Source organism: Balaenoptera acutorostrata, chromosome 3 (genome assembly GCF_949987535.1).
Source record: "Balaenoptera acutorostrata chromosome 3, mBalAcu1.1, whole genome shotgun sequence".
In the NCBI taxonomy this organism is placed as follows: domain Eukaryota; kingdom Metazoa; phylum Chordata; class Mammalia; order Artiodactyla; family Balaenopteridae; genus Balaenoptera; species Balaenoptera acutorostrata.
The window spans coordinates 114,659,922-114,684,107 of NC_080066.1; the positions used below are offsets into that span (position 1 = coordinate 114,659,922).

The 24,186-nt window shown below is 38.5% G+C and overlaps 1 protein-coding gene across 8 annotated transcripts in view; it reads left to right on the plus strand.

Annotated features, from left to right (window-relative positions):
- The window catches only part of AKAP6 (A-kinase anchoring protein 6), a 583,878-nt gene that overhangs the window by 363,510 nt on the left and 196,182 nt on the right, over positions 1-24,186 (plus strand). For 7 of the 8 annotated variants that reach the window (XM_057542788.1, XM_007180694.3, XM_007180695.3 and 4 more), the window contains 2 exons: positions 4,027-4,123; positions 5,238-5,404. In XM_057542788.1, the coding sequence (XP_057398771.1) occupies positions 4,027-4,123; positions 5,238-5,404 (264 nt within the window). The remainder of the gene's footprint in view (positions 1-4,026; positions 4,124-5,237; positions 5,405-24,186) is intronic. The other variant, XM_007180696.3, reaches the window with a different exon arrangement.

The following is a 24,186-nucleotide window of genomic DNA, read 5'->3' on the forward strand; positions in this document are numbered from 1 at the left end:
TGCAGCTCCCACATCCCCTGCTTCCACCTTGTCCCAGCCATACCAAGCTGCTTCTGGCTCCTCTCTTCCTGCTGCACTAACGCATGTCTCCAGCCCCACATGCAAATCAATTCTTTCTTCACAAGCTCCCTGCCAGCCTCTGCAGAACCTGGTTCCCAGCTTGAGCTCCCACAGCACCTATCTAGCACTATCACACTCATACAGAATATAGCCTACAATCTTATTTTTACTTGGCCTGCATTTAAAAAAATTAAATCTCATTGGGCATGCATATCACTGTTCAGTTTAAGGCCCTGCCACTCTCTGTTATACATCAAACCCCAATTACATATTTATTCTGTGCTGGGTCATATAAGGCTACTTGCTTTTGATCTCTTTTACCCAACAGACTATAAGCGGTGTGTGCTGGAATTGGGTATTGTTAATTCTTGTATCTATAGGCCTGGCAGAGACTGCTCAATAAATATCTGTTGTATTAATTTATGCTTTTTTAAAAAGCATAAATTATGTCGGGAAAGATACCGTAACTCTTTTTGGCCTCTCTGTTCACAAACATTATAAAATTCATGGACCTCAATGGACCTGGCAGACACTAACAGTATTCCATGGGGATGGCAGAAAGTCTATGTTCATGATGTGATTCTGCTAAAACCTAGACATTTTGGATCTTTAAGCTTCTGAATGTGATTATGGTCTTTCCCACTATTTCCTGTACCAGGAGATTCATATCAATTATTATGATCCCTCATGAGTAACTATCTTCATGTTTGTCATAGTTTTGTGCATCAAGGTGTACATTTCCTTGGTTTCATTTCATATCCACATGATCTCCATACTTCCATCAAACTGGGATCTTCAGAAATTTGAATGGAATAGGATAAGGTGTAGTTTTTTATCTACTTAGTAAGGTGTGATCATGATTAAAGTACAATCAGTGTGCTTACCTGAATTTGGATCCTGACAAGGAGTAATGCACCCATATCTGTACATGCTGGTGAGGCTAGGAATACCCATTGGTCAACCTGTGAAGTATCATCTTTTTGATAATCTAGTCCTTTGTCTCAGCCACTGTATTTTTCATTTCCTTAGTTATTCTCCTCTAGATGTTCAGTTTCATGCTGCTGTAAAGACACTAAAAAAAGATGGGGTATCTCACAGGTCCCAGATTACTCATATTTATGGAATTTCACATAATCATCAGTGATGTAGATCTGTGGTACCTGTCTATGGCCATGTTGTTGCCATAAATTAAATCTCCAGAGAATGCCCTGCATTTTCAGGGAGTGCTATGGATGTTGCAGAGGGACTGTATACCATAAGGCATTGCTGAGGACACATGTTAGTAGCACAAGAATGGAAATGTGTCCAGGTGTCAAGTTCAAAAAGAAAAGAAAAGAAAAGAAAAAACTCTTTCACCTAAGCTTCCTTCCCTAGGGAAGAAGTGGGGGCAGAATGGGGAGAGTTTATTACAGAATCCTTTAGCAGCCAGAAATTTCATTGACAATTTTGTTAATGTGCCTGCTTGCCTGCCTCCTCAGAGGCCCGTTGTGAATTCTTTACTTGATATTATCAATGGTTAATGGATGCACCTGAAAATTAAGCAATATTGTACCATTTGGGTAATAGTTATATTAAATGGTTCTTTCCTATAGCATAAAGCTTATCTTTTTTGTAATAATGAATACTTCATCTTTTCCAATGTCCTAATCAAATGCTTCCACATCATCTTGAGGCAGACCCAGATCCAGCTGCATCTATTCTATGCTATTGGCTTCAATTATGTCAAGTTATCCAACCTACCCACAGGTCCTAAGGCTCTCTTTTGCTGAGACATAGGCCTGATGCACGTCTTCAGAAGCTCATGATTACCAGCCATTCAGCACTAGTCTGTTGTAAGTAAACAGAGAATCAAAGAGAACACTAGGCTAATTTTACAGTTATGAGGAAATCTCTAGAATAGATTTCTTCCTAAATGTTGGCATTCTCGGGTTGATCTCAAGTATTTTTCTTTTCCATGTCCCTTCTCCCTGAAACACAAACATGTACCTCAATCTGCATGGCACTGCTTCAGAGTTGATGATTTCCACTGCAGTGGCAAAAAGTAAATAACAGTCGTGTTTTGGCTATAAATAATAATTATTTAATTTTTAATAGCTATTATATCGTTTGGATTGACCAGAAGCATCAGGCTTCTGATACATTGCCATACTTTATTTTATTCAACCAAATACCTGTAGCTGAAAGAGGGCAGTACAAGAAATAGTGAACAACCCTTGGGGAAACCAGTAAGTCTCTTTCTGCCATATTATGCTGAAACTTTACTGTTTCTTATGCTTCTAGTAAGATGAAATGATTCATCATTTTGGAGTCATTTTTTTTAGTCAAAATTCTTATCTTTATACTTCAAGTTCTGATCTGCCTGTCCCTATCTCCTTCATTTTCAGCTTATTTTGACTGTTGTGCTTTTTCTTCTGAGCTTTAAAAGACCCCTTTTTTCCACTAAGAAAAAGACTCACCAATGAACATCCAAGGTGATTGAGGATGCCCTTTGATGTGCAGGGGCCATGCCTTAAACCCCTTAAATTGCTATTACCCTGTCCAGTGTACAGAATAGGCACAATACATGGTTTCCGAATGAATGAATGAGTGAAAGAATGGAAAAATTCATATCTAATATCATAATTTATGGTTGTTTAACCTCTTTCATCCAACTTACACTCCAACTGAGACTATCATCTTGAATTTCTGTCAAATATTCTTAATACTAAGCTCAGTGTACAGTACATGCAGCCATTGCTCAGTGAGTGTTTAGTGAGAGCAAAGTATATTGTATACTTTGGAGCCCTATTATGGAGAAGCCAAAATGTGGCACCTAGTCTTTCAAAATCCATACTTTTTCAAATTAGTCAAGTCAAGGAATGGATTTTCACCCTGGAGACTAACCATTGATTCAACAGATTGGACACTATGATTACTCTCCATTGGACCTCCTGTGTTTGGAACACCTTATAACATTCCAGAGATGGAAAAATCTTTGGAAAACCGTCTGTGTTTCTTGAAATATTTAAATGGAAACCTTCCCCTTGAGAGAGTCCTATTGATCCAGTTCAGCAGATATCCACTATTCCTGCAAACATTTATTGAACACCTTGTATGTGACATGAATTGGAAATAAATGTGAAACTGGCAATTCTTTCAATTGTAGTTCTTTCTTGCTTATAATTTGGTAGGCAAGTATAGGAATAAAGCAGAATTCAGTATGATAAATTCTACAATAGAAGCAGGTATAAGGAGCAGAGGAAGCCGAGAGAGGGGAGTAATTAATTCTGTGTAAGGCATTAGGGAAGGCTTCCTGAAAGAAATGCCTCTGAGTTGGAATTCATCCATAACAGTTTTTGTCTTTTGGATGACTATCATGAGTGGAAAATGCCCCTGATGTACTTGATGTATTCATTTATAACACAATGTCATATTGTAAGGAATAAACTTAAAATTCAAACATTTGAAAAACATTTGACTCCTCACTACAGCACCTGAATCCACCTCAATATTCTGTGGTTTGTGTGATATCTGAGAAACAGCTGAAGCAAACCCCACTATATTAATGGATTTATATATGTGCATATAAGGCTAATATAATTTATGTTGCCAATTTTTTTATGGTTTCATAAATAGTGCTATCAGTAACATTTCTAAAAAGTGACGAAATGAGCTCATATGTGCTGGTAGAAATTCAGTATATTTTATAGAACACTGCTACTCTTGATATAGCCTACGGAATGTGACTTTTCGTAAAAACCTAATGAATTTCTAGATTTGTCAGCTGTTTCCAAACAGATGCACTCTGCTAATCTAATGGAAACATTCTGAGCCCAGATCCCAAATATCAATAGCTTTTAGTATTGCAAATTAGTTTGTCTATTGGGTAAATTGGACTGTGTGGCTCTTGATAAAAAGTAGCAAGTAATTTTGTATGGATGTTTTAACTGCCTTGCCAGGCTTTGATGCTCGTATTTTTCCTTGCAGAGTTTTAAGCTGAATGTAGACAGTCATTGTGCTCTCAAGGAAGCTGTGGAGGAGGAAGGACACCAACTTCTCGAGCTTATTGCATCTCACAAAGCAGGTAAATCCTCCTGAAATATTGCAAGTCTTTATGTCTCCAGACTATTAAGAATGAAGAGGCATTGCTGTAAATTACTGCATATATTCACTTCCTTATGTATTATTAATATTTACATTATCAGATTGACCTTCAAGATTTATAAATGTTTCATATACTGCATACAATGCTGTGATACTTGTAAGATGAAATACTGCCTCCAAATGGTCTGTTCATTTGGGGCTTGCTGTTCGCCTGAGTTTCAATTGAAATCACATTCCTGAAAACTTCACTGACATGCTTTTTGATGTAGGTGCTCTGGGAATAACATTAAGATAATGAATGAGAATTGTGCATATAGTTATAATGCATATGCATTCAGGTACTTACAGATATCATTACAGATATAAGGCAGGCAGTCTAGAGATACCGGATTGTTTCCCTGCCAATTCACACACATGAACGTTTTGCATATTCTTTGCTGGTCATTGCATTAGCAGAGTTTTGGCCTTAGACCAATTCTTACTCCAGTATTAATGTATTTATGAGGAACAGATTATAAATAAAAAATAGTTTTGTCATTTGGTTATACTTATCCTGGTAGTAAAAGACCATAAGACAGGATGAATTACAGTTTGGCACTTGTTTTGAGCTTACCACAGCTAAATAAGAAAAGAGCAGCATTAATCTGATGTGCTAATACTAAAGACTGCTGTCTTAAATCTGGCCCATTTACTATAGTTCGGGTTGAATTAACTTTACCTATTTCCATACATTTTCTGATCATTATAAAGTCTCCACACAGATACACACAGGGCCTTTTATTTGGAATGTGAAGCTACAGTGTTAATAATTTTTATGTATTGTGATTTTTTGTTCCATATACATTTTTTTAGTCAATATATTAAATCTAAGTCGATTCCAAACCATGCGTCTATGTGGTTATCCCATTTTTGTGTCCTTATGCCTTCTGTCAAGTCAAAAATCCCCGACCTCTGTTCTGAGTGGCAGGTGATGGTAATGGTTGCTTAAAATTATGTTTATTGTTTGAAATATCCATCTAATTTGCTAAATGAAAAACAATAATGGGTAAAAATGCAGTTGAGTTCGTAACTTGTGCTTTCCCCTCCTTTTGGAGAAGGACTAAAGGACATGCTGCGGATGATAGCAAGTCAATGGAAGGAGCTGCAGAGGCAAATCAAACGGCAACACAGCTGGATTCTCAGGGCTCTGGAAACCATCAAAGCTGAGATTCTGGCTACTGATGTGTCTGTGGAGGGTGAGGAAGGGACGGGAAGCCCCAAGGTAAGTGGCTTGAAGTTTGTCTTATTTCCTCTTATTTCTGTCTTCTTTTGAACTAGGCACCACTGAAGTTTTCTTTCTACCCCTAAGGCTTTTTGTTTTTACTGGGTAAACTTTATATATCTCTCTCTGTATAGGTATGTATAAACAAAATGAAATGGTTAAGTTTAAAACAATAAAAAAGCCTACAACTTTCAAGTTTTCCAGGAAGGGGTCTTTTTGTGAAAAGTGGCAGAGTAGGAGGGGGAAAGTACTTTAGGGGTAGGAGAAAGGGGGACATAAAACATTTAGTAAACAAAACATAAAGCATCTTTAACATGAATAATCAGAATGGTTTTAAATTGTTTTGTTGCAACTATAAATCACTATAATCAGTGCAATCACTCAGCTCTGACATCCATTAGCCGCTTGGTTACAGCAAATTAACAAAGAAGAGAGAAAGTGATTCATTATCTCATTCCTGTTAATGACTATCAGATGCATTGCCTAATTAGGGGATGGTCATTGTAGTGGGAAGAAGGTCATATGCTTTGCTACAAATCTTTTTGCTCTGAGTGTAAGTTCACCATAATGGTGCATGCACCGAATACAAGTACTTTAAGAATGAATATTGACATGTTTTGGTTATCTACTTTAGATTTACAAAATAATCCGTAAAGCATATGCAGTTAAATTTTAAATGAGACACCTTCTGATACAGTGCACCACTGTTCTAAAGGTATCTTTGGACTCATGAAGTAGAAGATAATGGACTCATGAAGTAGAAGATAATTTTATTAATCTGATATTTTCTTGCAATCTCTCTTTTCTTTTGTATTTGTTCTTTTGTGAAAGTTAATGCAGAAAACCAGTCTCATAATAGACTAAGCATGGAAACATACTGTAACATGGGGGGAACAGATTTAAGAGTTCATGGCCTCTCTTCCTGGCATGGACAAAGTAATTAAATCATCATCAAGTCGCATTTATTCAGTCCCCATGTGGATTGGCATTGGGCTAAATGTATACAGAGCAAGTTAAACAAACCCTCTGTCCTCTGAGCCTCACATTCTCAAGTGCAGGCAAGGAGAAACCCAATCTGCCCTGCAGTGGTGAGGCCATGCAGCCAGTGAAAAACTTAGGTGGTTTATAGCTTTGGAATCTCGAACAACAACCTTGAACTTATTTGTTGGAAACAGACGATGGAACGATGAGCTCAGTTCCCTTTAAAGAAGGTTCCATGGAGGAGGTCACATTTCAGGAAATACTTGAAGGAAGGAAGAGAGGTGGCTTGGCACATGAGCACATATTTTAGGAAGTGACGTGATGAAAGGATCAAAGCTGGAACTAATCATAGGGAATGGAGAGTGTCTTCAGCAGACTTCTCAGGGCAGAAGTGGAGCCCTTTCAAGGAGCAGACTGCAGCAAGAAGTTGATTGGGCTAATACTTTGGCTGGGGTAGGGGGCAGTGATGATGAGAAAGGACACAACTAAAAACTTTGTTGTGTTTTATTTATCTAACAAAAATAAACTGAGTGCTTACTTTTTAAAAGCTATCCTGTATTGGATGCATTCTACATGCCAGACACTGTTCTACACTACTTCTGTGTATTCTCTCATTTAATTCTCACAACAAACTATATAAACCTTATAAATAAGGCAGTCCTATTCTAATTTCCAATGGGAAAAATGGAGGCACAGAGAAGTTAAGTAACTGGCTTAAGGTCACACAGGTAGTAGGTAGCAGAGCTAGGATTTGAATCTGAGCCCTTGGCCCCCGAGCCCATTTCCAGCACCACCTAGAGCACTGCCCGTTACTGGCACTGCTCAAGGCGGGGCATGGTGGTGAACAATCAGCCTCAGTACCTGTCTCATGGCGCTTGTGGTGAAGTGCGGTGACAGACTCAAATTTAACAACCATGCCTTTATAAACCATGATGGGCTGTGAAAGAAAAGAAAAGGAAGCAACCAGAGGTTGGACTGGGAGAAGCAATTTAGATCAGGGCATCAGGGAGCGCTTCTTCGAGGAAGTGGCATTCTGTGAGCAGGCTGTGCAGCTAGAGGGGAGGTGAGGAGTGTGCAAGGGAAGCTGAGTGGCTGTGGGCACAAAGGGGAGGGTTTGGGAGTAAGCAGGGAAACGACATCATTGATTTGCAGCCTAAAAACCTGTCCTTGGCTTTGGTGTGGAGCATGGGTGGGTGAGTGGGGTGAGTCTGGGTGAGGGTGGGGAGGCACCAAAGTGGAGCTGCAGAGATGGTGCAATCACCTGCATTAATAAAAGACCTGTGTTGAAAACGAGTGGCTCTATTCACCAGGGCCAATTTGAACTGGACGCTTCTAAATGAGCTCATTTTGTTGGGAGATACTGAGATGAAGTAAAGAGGATAACTGAACCAAGTGGGGAGAAAGTATTATTAAATGAGAGGCAATGTCAACATTTCTCAAAAAGAGGACCACCTTCCCCAGGCCCCGCCTCAAATGAATCAGAGTCTCCTGGGAAGGGCCCGAGAATCTGCATTCCACAAGCTCCCAGAAAACCACTGTCATAGGCTCTAAGAAGGCCCTTTTCCTACAGTTCTATATGATCCTCACATAACGGGGATCCTCACACAACGTGAAAGAATGTCTGTCTTGTTGTTACTTATAATACCAAACAATTGGTATCAACCAAAATGTTTAAAACAGGGGCTGTTTAATTAAATTATGCTACATCTTATCCTAATGAAAGGTTACATAACCATTAAAAATAATGTTTTAGAAGAGAATTTTTAAACATTGGAAGAGACCTATAAGATGCAATTACATACTTTAAAATATCTTTGAATCTTCTAAGTCTCTACAATGAGTAAGAATTATTTTAACCAGAAAAATAAAGAATATATGTAAAATGCAAGAATTACAAAGTGATTTAAAAGGTAGAATATACACCATTGATCTGAAGGGACTTGAGATGTGAATTTAGATATTAGGAGGAAAAATAGATACATCTGATTCTTAATGATTTGGGTGTCTCAGTTCTAAACAAAACAAAACAACAACAGCAACAAAAACCCTCTCTATTTGAATCATCTCCAAAGTGAAAATGTCTTTCTTGAGTCACATCAGTTTACAAAGAATAGCAGAAGTAGTTTTTCTAGTTAATAGTATTACTATCCAAAGCATTTCATGTCACACTATGCGCACAGTGTGGTGCTTCTAAAAGCAGCTACGAGGAGAGGCTTCTGTGGGCGTCTACAGATGTAGAACCTGAGGGAGGTGTCAGAGTCTAAGACTTTGACGTGGCAGAGCTGGCCACACCCCAGGCCTTCGCCTCCCAGCTACTTCTCTCTTCCCCAGTTTGGGTTGAATTTTCTTAGGACTGATGAACTCATCCATAGTCAAGGGTGAAGGTAAAATCAATTTAAGACAAAGAAAATATATTTCTAAACTTAAGCTTAGGAAACTGAGGAGAAATCAGAATGGTCATTCCTTCGATTTGCTTAATGTTTATGAACTGCCTTCCTTAGTCCCTTGGGCAAGCAGGAGGAATAACAGGAGGGGCTCAGACTATGAAGTCAGACTGTCTGAGCTCAACTCCTGACACTTACTAGCAATGACTTAACTTCTCTGTGCCTCAGCTCCCTCATTTGTATGACGGAGGCAATGCTAACATCCACCTCAAGGAACTGTGATGCAGGTTAAGGAGTGCCTGGCACATAGTAAGTCTGAGATGAGGGTAAACGTGCAAGACTTCATACTCCAGTGGTGGAGACAACAGACAAATAATTCTAATAGAATCTGACAAATACTCTAGTAGAGGTAGGTATAAAGTTCTATGAGTACAAGGAGAAGGAAATAACTACCCCCAAGTGGGAGTATCAAGGAGAGACTTTCAGGGGAGTTGATGTTTTAAATGGAGGGTGGAGGGAAGGATTTCTGCCTGGGTGAAGTTGATGGGCACAGAGAACAGACCTGGGATCTTCTGGACCATGATTAGGCCAGCTTGCCGCAATCTACCCAAGGCTCACGATGTGGCAAAAAATGACCCTTAATGATCAGTGATGTGAGCAGTAATTCCTCGTATGTCTCTAACTGACACTATCCAAGCCGAGTGAGGTCCCTAAACAGAATATATCTAATCTGTCCTGTTTAAACAGAAATTTTTCTTTCCATATTGCACCAAATAGAGCAAGCTTAAATGCTGGAGTTTGCCAGGACTAAAAGCTGGATTCAACTTTTTATCTATCATGTCGGCCCTCTTTCTGTGACGTGACCTTGCTCAGGTCATGTACAAACTGCCATGATATGCATCTCCTAGCACAGCAGTTATGATCATCTATTTCATCTTAGTCCTAAAAGAGGAACTAAAATTAAAACATAATAAAAAAATAACTCCAGAATTCATCTTAGGTTTACTTCAGAAGCTACTGGGAACTTGAGAAGCAAAATAGAAAATCTAAGGAATATATCTAGGGGGTATTTTTCTTTTTTACCTTGTTTGAGAGACTGCAGAAAAGGACTTGGTCTTAGAAATCTTGTAAAAAAGGAGGATAGGAGGGAATTCAAAGACTCTGGGAAACTTCTCCCCCAGGACTCGGCAGCATACCTTATTTGTTGTATTTCGTTTTTAAAAAAGTGTTTTCCCAGGACTGTGAGATCTTTTATACATGGAAATAGAAAACAAAATTCACCAATTCTAGATATAGAGCTTCAGCATGCATATCCAAGAATTGAAAGTATGCTTGTAATTATATATTTTATTTTAAGATAGATTGGTGAAAGTTTATCACCTTAAACTAGGTTTTTTCAGTATGTTAAACTTCTGAATGGTGTATAGCTGGAGGGATTTCAAAACACAGTGAATATCTAACTCCTAACAAAGGGTGCATTCTTTTTATGACCTCTCAAGGCAAAAAACAAAAATCCTGAAAGGAAAAAAGCATTCTTAAATTTTGCACATTGCCTCCTTTAAAATGTTCTTATCCTCTGTTTTTACTTTTTACCTATAGAGCTTGCCATCATTACAGATGTCCTAGAATCAAGGCCAGGATTTCCCTACATGACATCTCAAACTTTGCATCATAGAAAGCACACAACAATGGTTCTTTTGTCCTCCTTAAGGAAATATATACATTTCCAAAACAAAGAATATTTGAAGACTTTATTGTAAATTCAGAGAACTTTATAGCTACTAGAAGGGTGACTTAGCCTGGGTTCCAACCAAGATCTTCACTTCCTTAGTGAAAGGAGATAGAGGATTTAGCTGCTTTGAACTCTAGGGTTGTGCTTATTTTATCCGGCTTCTTTTTTTTATAAATTTATTTATTTATTTATTTATTTTTTGCTGTGTTGGGTCTTCGTTTCTGTGCGAGGGCTTTTTCTAGTTGTGGCAAGCGGGCGCCACTCTTCATCGCGGTGCGCGGGCCTTTCACTGTCGCGGCCTCTCTTGTTGCGGGGCACAGGCTTCAGACGCGCAGGCTCAGTAGTTGTGGCTCACAGGCCTAGTTGCTCCGCGGCATGTGGGATCTTCCCAGACCAGGGCTCGAACCCGTGTCCCCTGCATTGGCAGGCAGATTCTCAACCACTGCGCCACCAGGGAAGCCCTATCTGGCTTCATTGAGGTTCTTAGATTGAAGTTGTCATCCCTTTGGAAATGGATATCAGACTGTGAAGGTCATCAATGTTATCTATTCAACAATAACACAAGAACAAGCCTAAGGACATCTCTTAAATATGTTTGCTCAGCCTTGCGAATGACAGTTTCAGATATTGGCTGAGAAGGGACGTTTGTGGGTACTCTAACTTGGGTATGTCACTGACCACCTAGCCTTTCAATTGAATGTCAAGAGTGGGCAAGTCTAATACTAACACATATTTTCTGTTTGTTTACCAGACACCCAAGTCTTAACCTAGTATTTATGCTAATACTAGGTTAACTTTTGCTAATACTAGGGTAACTTTCTTTAACTGAAGGGAGAGAAAGAGGCTGATTTAGGGAGGACTTTATATGATAATTTTCTCTGTATTATATAGTATCTCTTGGGTAATGGTGCAGCTGGATATTATTATCCTGGAACGGAATTTGATCCTGATTCTTCCAAAGCATTGGTGAGACAAAGCATTGTCTCTGCATTCTTTTCTTTTCTGGCTCAAATGCTTTTGTAGTTGCATGTTGTTTAATATAGGATCTTCAGAAACAGCTTTAAGATATTGAATGGGAATTGCATTTATATATGGTTAGTCCCACATACACTTGGCACTGACATACATAAAGAATTACTTAAGATACTTTTCTCTTTTCCTCATGCAGAAAAAGGAGCACAGGTATATGTTGTCAGAGGAACCAGAAATGATATCATAAGGTTAAACTGGGCCTAAAGTAGTAGAAACAAAGACAACAGGCAAAGGCCTGGCCATTATTTATTGAGTGCTGACAGAGAGCTCTGCCCAGTGCCGGGTCAGACATGAGGGAAGACAGGCTCTTCTGCTTAGTGGGCTTATCATCTCAGTGTAAGCACACAGTTTAACATCTTGTCTAATGTAGATTGGGCTATCTTAGATCTAGAATAATAGATCACCTAAGATTTAGATCATCTTAATTAGGATGTTGGCAGATTGAAATGGAATGGGGTTCTTGATGCAAGCAAATGAGTAGTAAATGCATTACCAATTCCACCTCTTCCTTGCAGAATTCTTCCTAAAAGCCAGTATCCACTTCCTTTCCTGCTAAACTATATAAACAGTACTGAAATGCAGTACCTAAGGAGAGCTCTTTCTTCTACTGTGGATTCTCCAGTAGTCCTTTTTTTGTTAACAGAAGGGCAACATTTCTTCAAAAGTGTTTGTGAAAGACAGAAACAAAAGTGAGTTATTTTTTTGAAGATCGGTTGTGGTTACTAAATTTGTAATGTAATCGAATAAAAGATAGTTCTTCTAATCTCCTTGAGGCACTTAAATTTGCACATTATCAGATGTGTGAGTGGGCCCAGGATGAGGAATTTTTTTTAGTAGTCTGCCACTGTAACTAGGTGACTGAAAAAATGATTGAGATGATATAACATATATTAGGTCAAAGGACAGCTAATGGTCAGCCCTATCATGGTCTATATGATGTATAAAACCATAGCTTATCTTGATTTTTCGCACTATGTTTCCATTGCTGGATGATTCTGGGAGTGAAACTCTTTGGTGTCTCTAACCAACACAGGGAAATGTCACTGGCAAGAGTAGGTAGCCTATTTTTTTTTCCCTATTTAGTCAAAGAGTGCCTAATCTCTGAATCCATAACAACTAGAGTTGCAGAGATGCATGGTATTAGATACAAAGTTACGTTCTACAGCAAGCAACACTCTTTTATTGGCAGAACTCACATTTTGTAACTCAGCCTGATCTATTTTGAAGATAATATATAGTTAAACACATTAGAGGTACTTTTTTTTTTTTTTTTAATATCTTTATTTATTTATTTATTTTTGGCTGTGTTGGGTCTTCGTTTCTGTGCGATGGCTTTCTCTAGTTGTGGCAAGTGGGGGCCACTCTTCATCACGGTGCGCGGGCCTTTCACTATCACGGCCTCTCTTGTTGCGGAGCACAGGCTCCAGACGCGCAGGCTCAGTAATTGTGGCTCACGGGCCCAGTTGCTCCGCGGCATGTGGGATCTTCCCAGACCAGGGCCCGAACCCGTGTCCCCTGCATTGGCAGGCAGACTCTCAACCACTGCGCCACCAGGGAAGCCCTAGAGGTACTTTTTGATATATAGTAGAGGTCAACATTTTTTTAAAAATCTGTAAGTATTTAAGCACAAAACAGAAGGCAAGATACAGAATTGCTTCTAAAAACCACTTTAAAATTAATAAATAAATTATTTGAAAGTGTGGAACAATTACCTCAGTGTGTGACTTACACTTTTTCCTCGGAATGTGTTGTTTCTGGCAGGGGAGCGTCTGAGCTGGGAGAGCCCTGCTAAAGGGATTACTTTGCTCTGGCTCTTGTGTTTATTGAGTCACCTAGAACTTCTTATAAAACAGCAGTTTTCAAATGTACACACACCTGCACTCGACACCCTGAATACTCCAAAAGTTTGTTTAACTGTTCTCACACCCAGAGTATGTCTCCCATCCAGTGAGGTCAAAAAGCATTGAGATGTCCACATTCTGGTTTTTCCTTCTCCTCGGAAGTTGCTTGGAATATAGCCATTTATGTGGTTCTGACGCTAACAGAGACAGAGGTATTTTTTCAGTGTACTCTAGTGCTCTTTGCCACCAGGCCTCACAGAACATCCCCAGTCTTACCTCCCCCTGTGCCAAAATGAAGGGTAACGTTTCTCAGGAAACAGTAACTAGATTAGAGGTCCTGCTGGGCCAGAGCCCAGGGATCCATCTCACTGCGGCTTCCAGACCATTTTGCGTTGGGTGGGAGTGGTGACTTCTCATCTTTGTACTTATCTGGCCTGCAGAGGCCAACACTGGTTTAGCATTGCCCCCTGCAGGGCTAAGCAAGGCCATGGGTCTTTCTGTGTGAGAAAGGGGAGAGGGAAAAAGGAAGCCTAAAGCAAGAGTCTAAGACAAAGGAAAAGAGAGAGGGAAAGAAAAGAGAGAGAAGGAACAGAAAGGGAAAGATAAAAGAAGGAAGTATGTAGCCAGTGAAGCTCATCTGCCTAAGTCGCTTCATGAACATTAATGCTTTCATGCCTCTTGCTCCTTCTATCTTATCCTTTCCTTTCTCTAGCTCTGGAACTCAAAGCCAGAAAAACTGTCTTTATTTTTGACATCTTAGATATTATTGTATAACCATTGTGTGTGTGTGTGTGTGTGTGTGTGTGTTAACATACTCTATTAATGGGGTTAGCATAGTTAGCAGGCTTAATATGGTCTAGGTTTGTATCAAGCCTTTTACCTGGATCGTCTCATTCATTCTTCCCAACAGTATAGCAGTTGTAGTTTCTGTTGACATTTTTACTTTACTGATAGAAAACGTAGGCTCCAAACACATATGAGGTACTCAGGCTTATTCAAAGTCTTTTTAAAATCCGTATGTGACAACGTAAAGGCCAGATTCCTTACCCTGTCATTTGACTCCACCTGCTTAGTCAAGATTCATGTCACTGTTTCATTTCGTTAATGTTCTAGTTAATTCACCATCTTCCAAATGCCTTTTCCCTTTCGTTTCTCTTTGCTTTTGCCCAGGGCTTTCCCATTCTCTCTACTTACACTGCTCTTATCCATCCTTAAAATCGATAAATATTGAATATGTAACTACATTGTGATGTCATAGCTCTGGACAAGACAGTGTTCCTCTCCATGCTCACTGACCAGCAGTAGAGAAAGACATGCACATATATAATTCTAAATTAAGGCAGACTGTGTGATGAATACTATAATAAGAGATAGGAACATAAGAAATAGGGAAATTGGGGGAAGGGACATTATTTCAATCTGATGGTGCCTGGGAAAGCTCTTTGCTCTAACAGAAGATGGATTTTTGTGGAGGTCTCTAATATTCTGACAAATTGTTAGTAGGAAGATATTAAAGGGAGAGCATTCCAGGTAGAGGAAATAACATGGTAAAAAGCATGGAAAAAGGAAACTATGAGGGACATCTAGAGAATGGTGAACAGCAAATAGTTTGGCTCTTTTGAACATAGAGTGTCCATGTGTTTATGGGAAGGGAAGAGGACCTAGTGGAAAATAAAGCCTGAAAAACTTTGAGCTATATACTGGAGAGGTCTGAATATCAGCTGAAGAGTTTGTGTTTTGTTAGTATGCCTTTAGCGTTTTTAATCAGCGGTCCCCAACATTTTGGCACCAAGGACCGGTTTCGTGGAAGACAATTTTTCCACAGACAGGGGGAGGGGGGGATGGTTCAGGCAGTAATGCGAGCAAGGGTTCAGGTGGTAATGAGAGTGATGGGGAGTGATGGGGAGTGGCAGATGAAACTTCTGTGTGGCCCAGCTCCTAACAGGCCACAGACTGGTACCGGTCCGTGGCCCGGGGGTTGGAGACCCCTGTTTTAATGATTGGATTTAGCCACAGAAAACATGGCAAAAGTAGGATGAGAGCAGAAGGACTGACAATGAATTAGGAAACTAGTATAATAACTAAAGGCAGCTAAAGTCAAGCAGTGGCCGTGATAATAGAAAAAAGTAGAAGCGATATTATAGAAGAAGAAATATTAGGATTTGGCATCGAGGGAATGGAGGTCTGAGGGAAGAGTTAATGATGACTCAAAGGAATTGAGCATGAACAGTTAGGAGAATGGTGTTACCATTAACTGAGGTAGGACAGATGTCTAATTAATAAGAATATCTGGATATATAACCTGGGCAGAGATATTTTTGTAACCTCTGCAGGTGATTCCAAAGTGCAGGCAAGTTTGAGAACAATGATTTAGAGATGGGAGAAGCCGAAAAATTATCTGTGTAGTTATGTGCAACACTCAGTTGAAAATGTAAGCCCGAAGCTTGGAGCAGGAATCAATGTTGAGGTTACAGGTTTGACAGTACACATAGATTTTTTAAAAAAATTTTTATTGGAGTATAGCTGATTTACAGTGTTGTGTTAGTTTCAGGTGTACAGCAAAGTGAGTCAGTTATACATATACATATAGCCACTCTTTTTTAGATTCTATTCCCATGTAGGTCATTACAGAGTATTGAGTAGAGTTCCCTGTGCTGCACAGTAGGTTCTTATTAGTTATCTATTTTATATATAGTAGTGTGTATATGTCAATCCCAATTTCACAATTTATCCCTCCCCTGCCTTTACCCCCTTAAGTTTGTTTTCCATATCTGTGACTTAAGTTTGTTTTCCATATCTGTGGAAAATAGATATGGAACCTTAAGTTTGTTTTCCATATCTGTGACTCTATTTCTGTTTTGTAAATAGATTCACTTGTACCATTTTTTTAGATTCCATCTATAGGGGATATAGATGTCTTTCTTTGTCTGACTTACTTTGTCTTTCTTTGTCTGACTTACTTCACTCAGTATGACAATCTCTAGGTCCATCCATGTTGCTGCAAATGACATTATTTCATTCTTTTTTATGGCTGAGTAATATTCCATTGTATATACGTACCACAACTTCTTTATCCATTCCTCTATTGATGGACATTTAGGTTGCTTCCATGTCCTGGCTATTGTAAATAGTGCTGCAATGAACATTGGGGTGCATGTATCTTTTCAAATTATGGTTTTCTCCAGGTATATGCCCAGGAGTGGGATTGCTGGGTCATATGGTAGTTCTATTTTTAGTTTTTTAAGGAACCTCTATACTGTTCTCCATAGTGGCTGTACCAATTTCCATTCCCACCAACAGTGTAAGAGGGGTCCCTTTTCTCCACATCCTCTCCAGCATTTGCTGTTTGTAGATTTTTTGATGATGGCCATTCTGACTGGTGTGAGGTGATACCTCACTGTAGTTTTGATTTGCATTTCTCTAATAATTAGTGATGTTGACCATCTTTTCATGTGCTTTTTGGCCATCTATGTCTTCCTTGGAGAGATGTCTATTTAGGTCTTCTGCCCATTTTTTGATTGGGTTTTTTGTTTTTTTGATATTGAGCTGCATAAGCTGTTTGTATATTTTGGAGATTAATCCCTTGTCAGTTGCTTCATTTGCAAATATTTTCCCATTCTGAGGGTTGTCTTTTCGTTTTGTTTATGGTTTCCTTTGCTGTGCAAAAGCTTTTAAGTTTCATTAGGTCCCATTTGTTCATTTTTGTTTTTATTTTCATTACTCTAGGAGGTGGATCAAAAAAGATCTTGCTGTGATTTATGTCAAAGAGTGTTCTGCCTATGTTTTCTTCTAAGAGTTTTATAGTATCCAGCCTTACATTTAGGTCTTTAATCCATTTTGAGTTTATTTTTGTGTATGGTATTAGGGAGTGTTCTAATTTCATTCTTTTACATGTAGCTGTCCAGGTTTCCCAGCACCACTTATTGAAGAGACGGTCTTTTCTCCATTGTATATTCTTGCCACCTTTGTCATAGATTAGGTGACCAAAGGTGTGTGGGTTTATCTCTGGACTTTCTATCCTCTTCCATTGATCTATGATTCTGTTTTTGTGCCAGTACCATATTGTCTTGATTACTGTAGCTTTGTAGTATAGTCTGAAGTCAGGGAGCCTGATTCCTCCAGCTCTATTTTTCTTTCTCAGTATTGCTTTAGCTATGTGGGGTCTTTTGTGTTTCCATACAAATTGTAAGATTTTTTTTGTTCTAATATTCTGTGAAAAATGCCACTGGTAAATTGATAAGGAAGTCCACATAGATTTAATAGCTGTAGCCTTGGAAGTTGATATTGACAAGAAAAGCCTACTGTGTGAGAATGAAGGAGAAGTATGATAGAACCTTGAGGGATCTCTAGGGTAACTGAGAGCAAGGATGTCATATTACAACTGGGGATTAAGTGAGAATATACATGCTCAATAGTGAAACTCCCAGCTCTTGCCTCCCAGAATGCTGTTAACCAGGGGATAGTAGGGATGTAGTTCAAAGGAAATTTTCATGGGGTAGGGGTGACCTTAGCATGTTTATAGGTTAGAGAATAAGACTAGTTAAAAAGGGATGGTTGAAGAAGATAGTTGCAAGAAGGATGAGAAAGAAGATGAATTGGCACAGTGATTCAGATGATGGAGAGGAAGTGAGTCAGGTGGAGCTGTGAATTTCAGGAAGGGAGGGTATGTCTTATGAGATAGGAAAGAAAGAAAGAATATTGAGTGGTAAGCAATGGTAAAGAGGGAAGGAAGCCAAAGGATTTAGAACAAAGGCAAAGTCAATGTGATTAGTCAGTGAGGCAATTACATGAATACAGAGAGGGTTGAGAGTGAGGAGGGACTGGAGAACAAGAGTGGGATTCAAATCCCACCTTCTCAATAGAGATTTCCTGCAACTTTCCAGTCCTAGGTGATTGCTATCCCTTCTAAACTATATTGTATTTACTATTTGTACCATACATTTGGTGATTAATTACACACAGCCTTGTGACCCATTTCCATTGTTGTCTTGAGCTCTCATTTATACCTTTTGTAAGTTAACTTTTAAGGTGATTACACTCCATGACTAAAAAGTCCTCGGGGCAGCAACTACATCCTAAACTTCTTTGTTTTGCTCACTTTAAACTTTATTTGAGCTAAAAATATATATTTCAAAATTTTTAATTGGTTGATATAATATTATTATTAAAGTTAAAGACCGCACTCCACTTTATCTTCTCATCTTTTATGATACTCTTTTTATCTTAGCTGTGTAAATAATGGCACAATCCTATCTTACCATCTGATCTTCCTCTCTACAGTTCTCTCCCATTTCCTTTGCCTCTTGCTTTTTACTTTAAATAAAACAATCTTTAAAAGAGCTGTTTCACCTATTTCTCCCCAAATAACTAGTAATTTATATGATAAAGAAGAAAAAAGTGTGATTTTATTTACTTACTTTTTTTTTTTTGTATTTCCTTGAATCACTTAGTTAATTGTTTTAATAGATTGTTAGTTTTTTGTTTTGTTTTTTTTATATTTTTGGCTTCTATTTGAACAGACTTGCTGAAAAAATATATTCTGTGTTGCTTTGAAAAAGATTAAAAGCATCTAATGTGACTTAGCAGCTGACCAGCACACTGGTTGATGAAATATGTAGTCTTTGCTCGAAAGCTCTCTAACAAGATTAGGTGAGATTGAACCTGAGAAGGTAAAGGTTTCTAAATTGACATAAACTCAAAGGACAGAACTAAATCATACGACTATTTGAATCTCTAACAAAGTCTAATCTTTGACATATTATATTTGGTACACTATAATCTGTGTACATACACATCCTTCTAGTAAATGATGAATGAGGTTTAGCTAACATAATGTAGTTTATTATATTCTTTCATACTCTTCTAGACCTTTGTAGGAAATTTAAGGTTGGGGAGGTCTGCTTTGTAAAATGTCCCAGATCACTTCTCTGGAACAGAGTCTCTATAGAACACACATGCATGCGTTTTTCCAAAACAGCTTGGTCAAATGTATTTCCCTACTGTCATTCATTTGATGCCTTGTCTGGCTGCCATTAGATAGATAGGGGGAAATACTGAATTTCACTGGATAGTTCCGTCTTGCTAAAACAGGTAAAACCAGTACTTTCTGATGGGAATTTTTGGTCCAGTTGTGAAACCAGAAAGAAATTAATAAAGTTTCATCAACATATTTGACCTTCAGTACTTATCTGAACTTTCTCAGATTCATCCATAATTTGAGGGCTATGCTTTTTGAATTACGTAGAATTTTGAAAAACTCTCTCTGTCTCAGATTTTTTCTCCTTTTCAGTCCCTCATCCCCAAAGCTTTTATTTCTTTCCTATCTGAAAGTAACTAATAACCACATGATGTAACCTTGTGATTCTAATGCTGAGCAGGCTCAATAATATCAGTGAAATTGACTCTTGTAGGACGATGCCGACCAGCTTAATGTGTTGGAATTTTTCCCATTACTTAAGACTTCAGAGGTTCCAGAACCTGGCCTGTTGTATACTTAACAAGTGCTTTATACTGACCCCCTTTTCTGATCACACATTGTTTCTCCTCTTTGCAAACTCTTCTGAGAATTACATATTTATAAAATAGCAGCTTTCTGGACCCCACTGCCCATTCTCATTAATGAAGTTCATGTGTCACGAGTTTTTTCTTTCAAGTAAATTAGATTAACATGACAACAGAAAACAAAATGTATTTTTTCAAATTATCATTAAATAGTGCTAATAATAATGTTGCATTTTAGAATGAAATTAAATCATCTCATTTCTGAATAATTGAGAATTTTATTACTGTTACTGTAAATCAGTAATTGAAAATTCCCCCCCCCTTTTTTTTTGGTTGAAGGCTAAGAATTATTAACTGTGTAATACAGAACAAAGAGAACAGTGATGTGAACAAAGATATCACTGGATAAAGGTAAACTTGATGTTCTGAGTGTTTTTTCTTCCCATGTAATTACTTTTGTATTTTATCCAATTGTGAAGTAGTTTTCAGTTGTATTCCTGCTTCAGACCTTTGACAAATATCATCTTCTGTTGTTATCTGCAGATTTCTTTTAGTCTCAGTTGTACACAAAAAGCTTAATGACTATTCTCCTTTGGCTAATGCACAAAAAGGAAATCAGGTAAAAGAGTTTGAAGATAGAATTTCTTTGGAAATCTTGCATTTTAAGCAGTCACTGTCTTACAACTGCTTCTTTCAGTGAATACCTGGAAATTGAAACTCCTGTTGTGTGTACTTTTCCTGGGCAATCAATAGTTCTCTCTCTTCCTGTAAATGGGAAAATTGGACATTAGGAAGTATAGGCACACTTCTCCTCCTAAAAGGGAAGTGGGTTGGGGGTGTTGCACTAATGATACAATCAGCAGCAGCAGCATCAAACAACGGTTATTAAAGTCATCAAACAACGACTATGTGATGACTTTAGCCACAGTCACTTTATTGAAATTATCCTCATCGGTGTTCACTCATGACTTCTTGGTTATCAAATAAAACAGTCTCTGAGCCTCAGCTCCCTAATTTATAAACAAAACATTTGATCCTGATTAGTGGTTTTAATTGATAAATTATTAGCCAATAATTTTTTTCAAAATAAATGTTATTCATAATCCCAATATAGAAAACAAACCAAAGTGAAATTTCTTGGTTGACTGAGAACCTGGAGGCTTTGTCCCCTGCTTGCTCCCACCTGGACCTTCTATAGCCCTCCCTGTCCCCAACCTCTGCAGAGCTCGCAGTTTCCATAGGACGAAGTTCTGAAACTAGCCTCCCAATTTGACCTTCTTGTCTGTGCCTCTTTTCCATTTGCACCATGACTCTCCTACGCAGGATGCTTCAGTGGTTTTCCATTGCCTGCCTATAAAGTTCCTTCCTTTTGAGCATTGTTCCTTTGAGTCTCTTGTCTTCCTTTGCAACATGGGCCTACTTCTAGCCTCCAGAACTGCTCAACTTGTCCTTTTTTCTACGCTCTTCTCATTCTGCTCCTTATATCTTTGCCCATCTCTAACTGTTCAGTCCTTTTCACTCTCACCCAATACCCATCTAAGTCAAATGACTCTCAATTTTCTCAACGTTCCTGTAGCATTTGTACCTCAATTATAGCATATATCACATTCTGTCTTTGAATTTTGTATTAAAGATGTCCCTCAGGCTGTTTGCTGTCTGAAGGTAGGGAACTATTTCTTGTTCATCGTTCTATACACTGCAGTGCTCAACATATGTCCCTTAAAGTCTACTTTCAAAAATGCTTGTCAGTGAACAAAACATTTACAACAGAAATCAAAGTCCTTCAATTACGTGGGTATTCTTTAGATTATTTATTTCTGTTAGTCCCTTAAATATTTGTACCAGTTTTGTAAACTGATCTATATTCTCTGAGGTTATGTAGATTAAATTGATTAAATTTAATCGATATGATGGAATCTAGGCCAGTTATATAAAACTAAAGTGAAGTATCTTTTTAATGCAAAATGTTTTATAGCTTTGCATTTCATAATAAAAAGAAAAAGGAAAAACAAAGCAACCTACTATGTTTGTGTTTGGAAATTTGCCTTTTCTTGACATTTTTTTTTTTCTTGACCTTTTAAATAGGGTTATTTATGAGTTAGTTAGCTCACTGACATCCTAGATATACCAGTTACATATTAATAAGTGTGGCATCTGTACTAACACTATAATTTTTAATTTTCATTTAAATAATTGTTATTGAGCTCTCAGGGAGGACAATGAAATGTGTAATTTCAATAAAGTATATCTCTTTTTGTATTTATTTTTCTGTTTCCTGTAAGTTCTATAAGATTATCATTCCTTAATAGAATATGTTTGAGAATTCAATTAAGTTTAATGAAAGTTACAAAAGCTGGTAAAGGAGAGAATGTACCACTGTACAACTATTTAGTTTCTATTACTTCATTTTAGTTACTTAGTGCTTCATAATTTTATTAATAGTTTTGGGATAAGGAAAGGTATGCTGATTTGGTAAAGTTTATATTGATATTTCAAACAAACTGTAATAAGAATATGTCCTATGATATAGTAGTGATAGTATAGTGATTAATATGCTTTGGAGGGGAAAAGCCCAAATAAATTTAGTAGGTTTTTTCCCCCAAGACTAATATTATCAATTATTTTCATAACTGGGGAAGAACTGACATTGAGACTAGAAATAATGATGGAGACAAATAGATATATTTCAGAATTAGAAATCTGAGGGCTTGAAATAAGTCCATATATCCATAAACCACAGACAAATGGAGGGTACTTTGCCCAGGGATCATTAAGTCAGAGAATCCCTTCTCTGCACCTGTGTGATCATCTGCAAAGGAGGAGTGATAATGCTACCTCCCTCCCTCACAGGCTTGTTGATGAGATCAGATGATATATATGGAAGTACTGTCAGAGTTGGATGGTTGACTAATTCATACGTGGTAGCTAAGAAGACCAGAGACATTTTGTACACTTCTAGACTCTTATAGTTGCAGCCAGGGTAGGAGTCTGACTCCCTGTTCTCTTGCAATGGTGGGTGTGTGGGGCTGGGGCCTCGCTGGGTTACAGTGAGGAGCTTTGAGTGGGACATGGAATGGAGGAGAGTCACCTCAGTCAGGGAGGAGGTGAACAAGTAAACCAAAGACAGTCGGAAGCAAGGACTAAATCCACAAGTGGAGTCAGAAGGAATGGATGTGAAAAGGAAAACAGGAAGTCAAACCTGAAAATAGCCACTTTGAGACACGAATACTCAGATCTGGATGCTTCACAATAGGGACCCTGGGTGGTACCAGAGGCAGTGGTGGTGGGAGCCGTTAAGGTGCCAGAAAAATCAGTCCTAGCACAGGCCATGCCTTCCACACACCATCCCGTGATTCCTGGAATTTCTCTTCAGTGCAGAAATACCGGCCCTACAGACCCCACAGTTTCAGTGTGTGACATCTTCATACTTTTTGAACTCTAGCATAATACCCTTAGGTGACTAAATCCTGAGATTTAGTGATACAGGATCTGAACTCTTGAATTATGATTTTATGTTTGTTATTGGAAATAATTAGTATGATATCTTGTCAAGGGTCTTTGATGTTAAGATTATATTAATATGTATCTAGAGCTCTACAGTAAATTGCTTCTGTGACTTATATTCATTATTTACTCTTGGTAGGTCTAGTATTCACAGGGTAACATTTAAAACATGCCGACTGGCATTGGGCACTAATTTAGCTGCTGACCCCTTTCTACTTCCCACATCCCCTGACTCTTTGCCCATTAATTCTGTGGGACTCAGTTTAAATCAGGAAAGGAAAAGTGTTGCGTAAAATGAGTGTAGTCAGGGAGAGGCTCTGGTTCTTATGGCTTTGCCCTTAGGAGCCTCAGTAAATTCCTTTCTGCAAAGTATTTGATTCTTGCGGCTTAACTACCAGTGATGCCTCAGCGGGGTTCGCCCCTGGAGATGAGAGAACTATGACCACAGTTGCAGACAGAGAAGACTCAAAAGAGGGTTAGATAAGGAAGTTATTTCCAAGTAGCTTCACCTGTTTCAGCATATGCGGCCTGGTCTTTAAACTCCAGCCCATAAAGCAGTATTTCCTGTCCTAATAATTTTCATATCTTGGTCTCCTAACAAGCATGGAGCAGTAAGTGGGCTTCACTGCCTGTCTGCATCTGACTGCCCCGACTGTGTTAATCATCATCTGCTCGTAGAAGCATGGAAACCCTGGGGGATTAGTGCTTGGCAGAGTCAGTAAGTTGGTCGGTTTGTGCAAAATTTTGGGAGAAGAGAGTGGAGTGGCAAAGTGAGTTGACTTTGGAAATATGAGTAGAAGTGGTGCT